The sequence below is a fragment of the Ambystoma mexicanum genome, chromosome 3p, assembly GCF_040938575.1.
Source record: "Ambystoma mexicanum isolate Mex_15411 chromosome 3p, UKY_AmexF1_1, whole genome shotgun sequence".
NCBI classification, from domain to species: Eukaryota; Metazoa; Chordata; class Amphibia; order Caudata; family Ambystomatidae; genus Ambystoma; species Ambystoma mexicanum.
The window spans coordinates 115,030,613-115,036,878 of record NC_090925.1 but is presented as its reverse complement, the minus strand read 5'-3'; the positions used below and the strand labels follow the sequence as shown (position 1 = coordinate 115,036,878).

At 42.1% G+C, this 6,266-nt stretch overlaps 1 protein-coding gene across 1 annotated transcript; it reads right to left on the bottom strand.

Annotated features, from left to right (window-relative positions):
- Positions 1-345: 345 nt before the first annotated feature.
- On the bottom strand, positions 346-921 carry LOC138579806 (olfactory receptor 5V1-like). The gene has a single exon (XM_069650036.1). The coding sequence runs from the start codon at positions 919-921 to the stop codon at positions 346-348; it is 576 nt and encodes a 191-aa protein (XP_069506137.1).
- Positions 922-6,266: the final 5,345 nt, after the last annotated feature.

The window sequence follows — 6,266 nt, the reverse complement described above, 5'->3', positions numbered from 1 at the left end:
AATAATAATATGATCCTGTCTTTTGAGGCATAGTATCATCTGTGTAGCTTGATTCTGTATCATCCACAGTTTATTCATAGGTTATTCTGTTTGCTAGACCACTGTACACGCTATTAGAAAGGTCCATTCCTGTAGGAACGAGGACTTGTACCAGATACATAGGGAAACAAGGCTTCATTGAAAAACATAAATTGTATTATTGAGACCAAATTGGAAGGCTAAAAATTGGTGACCCAAGAAACCCAATAATAATACTGCACAGTGTCTCATTCTGTAACATGCCGTCAATGATTCATACTTACTCTACGTTTTTTATAGACGTAAGCGCGTGAAAGTAATTACAGCTTACACTCTATTCGTTGCCTTTCTCAGGATCCTTTTGAAATCTTCATTTTTTAGGCTGTATATGATAGGGTTACAGAGTGGAGAAACAGCAATGTATAACAATGATGATAGTTTGTTGGCATCTATTGAATACATTGATGTTGGTCGCATGTACGTAGAACAAATCATTCCATAGAATAAAATGACCACAGTAATGTGAGAGCCACAGGTGGAGAAAGCCTTGTACCTCCCGTCCGAAGACCGGATTTTCAAGACGGTCGAGATGATCATGATGTAAGATGTGATGATCAATAAAAATGGGATCACCCCTACTAAGGCACCAACGATGTAGGTAATTGTCTCAATAACGTGTGTTCTGCTGCAAGAAAGCTTCATCAGGGCTGTTATATCGCAGAAGAAGTGGTTGATGGTGTGGGACCCACAGTAGGAGAGTCTGGACATTAGGACAGTGTGCGGGAGTGCGTTCATGAAACTAATACTCCAGCTTGCAGCAGCCAACCAGATGCACATAGTCTTGTTCATGATGAGCATGTATCGTAAGGGATTACAGATGGCCAAGTACCGATCATACGCCATAACCGCAAGAAGAAGGAATTCTGTAGACACCATGGCCAAAAAGAAATATACCTGCAACAGGCATTCAGACAGAGGAGTGGGTTCTCTGTCCAGAAAGAAGTGGGTTAACATTTTTGGGAAAAAAATTGTTGTGTAACTAATATCGAGAACAGACAAGTTTGTCAAGAAGAAATACATCGGCGTGTGCAATTGCTTGTTGGAACAGACAGTTTGCACGATGAAGAGGTTTCCAACCAGAGTTAGGAGATAAATCAGGAATAAGAACACAAAAAGAGGAACTTTCAGCTGTGGGAAATCCAAAAAACCTACAATGATGAATTCATTTACTGAGGACTGATTTCTCTGTCCATGTATCCACTGATGCCATTCCTGCATGCTGATATCGCAAGTACATCTGTAAAGACAAGACAATCCTTGTAAAAGTGCGGTGCATGCGGTTAGTTGCTGCAGACTAATCTGGGTGGCATGTTATACATACACAGGGCTGAAACAGCATCTCTCAGCACGGGACCCCAGACTTACCATGTGGGTACTTGGCCAAGCTCAAAGCTTAACCCTGTGTTAGATGATGAGGGAAGATGAAATCACACGCACCATTCAAAACAACTGATGGACTGAAGAATGCAATGTCCAGACGAAGAAGAACCCAAAAAACAAAAAAAGCTACATGATGTTTGAATTAGAAACAACCAAAATATTCAACAATACCACTACCTGGATTAAATCAGATTGACTGTCGAATAAACACTAAGGCATAAGGTCTTACAATAAAATTTAATTCCAGGGGCGCATTAAAAAGTCTTTTGTGATTGAACAAGCTTCCTAAGAATATGTAATTGTGAACGGAAGACCCAAGTGGGACAACGATTAAAGAATGACCAGGGTTTGATGGGCACCCATTACAACTTGTGCTACTGGGAATACTGCCCTGCACATGGTTCTATGTTCGTTTGCCTACTCATTGATTATTTTCTTCTGTTTGAAGAGTTTCACTCACAAGCATTTTAAACACTACCCCAAACCCCTTTGTACCCCTTTTATTCCCTTACCCCCCTCTCTATATGTTGATTCATTTTATCAATAGAATTGTTTCGGTACACATTCCATCAAAAACACTACTACGGAGCATTGTTATCTCAAAGGTGCTCTCTGCAGAGGAGACCAGGGAAGACTTTAACGTCCTTACCTTGAGCTGGCAGATATGCCCTGTCTGGATGCTTGAGTGTGGTCAACATAGCTTGGGCCATAATGGGCACCAACGAAGGACACATAAGAGTGTGAGGCCCTTCGATCAACATAGTAGTCCGCCCATTTGTGAGCAAAGAAGGTGGAATGAGTTGCTGCTAGTTCAACGTTGCCCACAGAAGCTTAGCTATACGAGATGTTCTGTGACACTTCTCATATCCTACATGTCTGTGATTTGTATACAGCCCGAAATGGAATGATTTGTATTATTATTGTTATCATGGCATCTATTGAGCGCAGACCTAGAGCTCTGATGTTATCTAGACTTGACTACTGTATCTCCTTCTATCTAGGTACCAGTAAGCAAAACATCCACAAGCTACACATCATACAAGATAACGCTCTCAGAGCTGCCCTCAACATACCATGCTTTGACCACATATCCCAAGCCAGATAGACTGCCAAATGGCTTCCTATAGAGGACAGAAGCACTTTCAGAACTCTCATGATCACCCACAAATGCCTCAACAACACCGCCCCGAAATACCTGGCTGACAAAAATTCAGCACCAAGACCACCTCCAGACCCACTAGAACCGACTATGCCCACTGCCTGACCATCCCCAAATACAGACTCCAAAAATCGGGCAGAACCAGCTTCCCGGCCCTAGCAGCTAAAAAGCCTGGAACTCCTTGCCCCCCGCCTTAAGAGATGAACACTCATTCCCAATGTTCCGCTTCAAAGTCAAAACCTGGTTCTTTGCTACCACATCTCTCTCCTAAAGTACATACTGGAACCACACACAGATTATTGTTTTCTTGGTAAATGTCCGCTACAACTCTGCATCCAACATGTAAATTCTTGTATATTAATGTAAATACCTATATTACTGCACAGCTTTCTTCTATGTAAACTCTTCCAAGCTGTACACTGTAACACCCTATACTCCTGTATTATTTTTCCCCATGTATGTACAATGGAATTTCTTATATGCCTTTATCTTACTTATACCATGTATCTAACCAGCTACACAAGTCAAGCGCCTAGCTACCCCAGGGTTTAGCGTGCTATATAAACAAATAAAACAAAAAAACAAACCTAGCTTAGCAATCAACAGAGCACATTACAGGTAATACTGGGAAGCCAATAGTGAGGGAAGCAGACGGCAAGGAATCAATACAAGGGTGCACAGAACTAACAACAGGAGAGCAGGAGGGAGGTCAATCTGGCTGCAGGGGATCTACAAGCAATCAGGGGAGGAAACAGGGGGAGACCGGTCTCCATTTAGGTGGAGAGTGAAGGATATGTGGACCTAGGCATTAGGAAGGAGCCATTCTTTGAAGAGGAGGGCCTTGAGCTCCTTCTTGTACTGTAGAAGAGAATCTTCCAATTCAGCTTTAGCTAGAGTCTACGACAAGGTGATTACCTTTAGCCATTTGCGGTACACATCACTGGAATACCAGTGTCAGGGTACAGTTGCCAGCATTAGAGAGTATGTAACTCGAGTTACTCTAGAAGCAAAGGAACACATGTTCTCTTATCACCTTATTGAAGATAGTAGCAGTGGTACCTTTTATTACTCTATTGTCTTTACCCTTAGCATGTTTTATATGGGTTATTTAATATTCATGCTTTATTTCAGTGACCGTATTATTTGTGTTTCCCGTGCCTTGAAGCTATCATCTTTTTGCCATGTTTTGCACTTCATAGATAAAGACAAACACAATGAAGACCTTTGGTACCAGCTGTGGCCATGTTTAGATTTTTGGTAGACTATTGAAACACTAGGTGCAAGACTTTGAAGAGTTTGCTGCATGTCCTTCTAACAATAATCAATGCCTTGGGTCGGGGTTTAGGGATTCTAAATATATGCCAGGGGCATTTTGCTAATCCTGGTATTTGTAATTAAAATTGTCCTGAGGTAAACCAGTTAAAAACAAATGTTTGTGTCTGCTACAGCTGATAAGTACATGCAGCAATCTGATCTTCTGATTGGTCAGACTTCTGTACAGTTCAGTACAGTCACCAATCAGAGATCTCCCTGAAATGGACCTTTCTAATAGGGATGCACACAGAGAGATGAAATAATAAAATCCAAACTCAGGGTTTGAGCACTAGCAACGAGCAACTGGAACGGCAAAGCACACTTTGTCAGTTGTTCAGTTCTACAGTGAAGGTAGAACATCTCACCCAACTGGTGTGAACACTGCACTCTACTGACTGTCATAGGCAACAGTTCTTATGAAAGTAAGGTATTTCCAGTTTGTTACAAGGGACTTGATGTCCCTGCCCTTGAGCTCTGTGGCAAAATGACTACTGCTCTGTAGGAGCACAGGGATGAGTAGTGGCTAAACTGCCTTCTCAGCTCCGCACTACTACTAAACCAGCAGTGGTCCCATTCATAAATGTTAGAGAGGCACATTTTGACGGGTATACCTCTTTTGCCTTTTATGGTAGTGCATTCTGAGAGAAAGCTATACCCTTCAGAGGGTTGAGGGGGTGAGGTGATAGCAGTCGTGGCCCAAACAACTTATGCATAATAGTTCAAGATAAAAAAATGGCCAATTAAGTTTCTATAAAAATAAAGATTTTTAAGTAAACAAATAAATCCAATCAAACTAACAAAAAACAAAAAGCAAAAATCCACACGTGTAAAGAAACAACAGAAAATGCTGTAGAATAGCACTCTTGGTAGAGGAGCGGAGGTTGTCAGGCACTCAATTTTCACAATGTCAATATTCAAGTAGGTACCTGAAAGGAACTCTTGGTGGCAACAGTAAAGACAGACACAAGTGATCACAGTTCAAGGGTGTTTATTAAACTGTATATGCAGGTTGGAAAAATGCCTAATCTAAACCTAAATCTAAGATGGGAGCAAGATACAACCATCAAATAATAAATAAGGCAGTCCTAGTGGCGTCTTGTCAAATAACAGTGTCTATACCAAGAAAAACCTATTGCCAATCCTTACAAATAAATACAGAAAGAGTGTGGGATAGGGTTCACAAGAAAGAAAGAAGTGTTCATAAATGATAATTCAGGTTGTGGTAGCTGGGGTCTCCCTTCCCCATGTTTTGATCACGGGATAAGGTCGGGACTCCTGAGCACAGCACACTTCCGTTCTAAACTATCAGGACCTTCGGTGGTGAAGTCTCTTTTCTATCAAAAAGTCTGTTGCCTCTGAGGGCCTGATGTGTTAAAAAATAAAAACCAATGTTCCTTTCTGTTCGTACGTAGGGTGATGCTTCTCCAGCCCTGGGTCCCCCTCTTCCGTGTCCAGACCCCTCTCGAGTGTCAGCCTCCCTCCGTCGGGTTCACTACAGCTTTTCACAAATACACTTTCACCTGTTGCATTCACAAGTCTTAATGGGCCTCATTACGAGGTTGGGGGCAAGGGATTACTGGCACCGGTAAGGGTGCCGGTAATCCCTTAGCTCCATATTCCGAGGTCCCTTAGCGGCTCAGGGACCAGGGAGCTAATAACGGGCGCGCTATTAGCGGGCCCGTTATTAGCTCCATCCCCATTCCCATTGAGCCCTATGGGGGCTCAAATTAGAATGGGGAATGGTTCTCGGAATGGGGACTTATCGGGTCCTTCAAGGTTGGAATGACCCGGTAAGTCCCTATTTCGAGAACCCGGACCCAGAATGCGGTAAGGGGGTAGCCATGGGGCTAATAGCCCCATGGCTAAATCCAACCTCGTAATGAGGCCCAATTTTTTAAACAATGCACTGTGGACATTCCCAGGGGCGTAGGAGACACATAAAATCTGGGGGGACAGGGGACATCTTGGGGACTTTGCTTATTTATTTATTTATTTATTTATTTATTGTGTTTTAGTCAAAGAGCTCAACATTTCACAAAATTAGAATTAAAATACCAGTACATATTAAATTACAAATATCACTGTATAAACAAGAGAAAAGAAGAAAAGAAAACAGAAGAAAATTAAAGGATGCAGCAGCAAAGAACATGCCTTTGTATGTTACATTTCTGGTTTCATCATCTGACTATGAGCTCATGGTAAGCGAGCGAAAATAATTACTTACAGTGGGCCAGAGCTAGGACTCCTGCCAAATAAAGGAGTTGCAGCCTTTTCTACCAACTGCAAGTTGCTACTTTTTTTGTGTGGGGCAAGGAGACGTGTGTGTCTCTTGGAA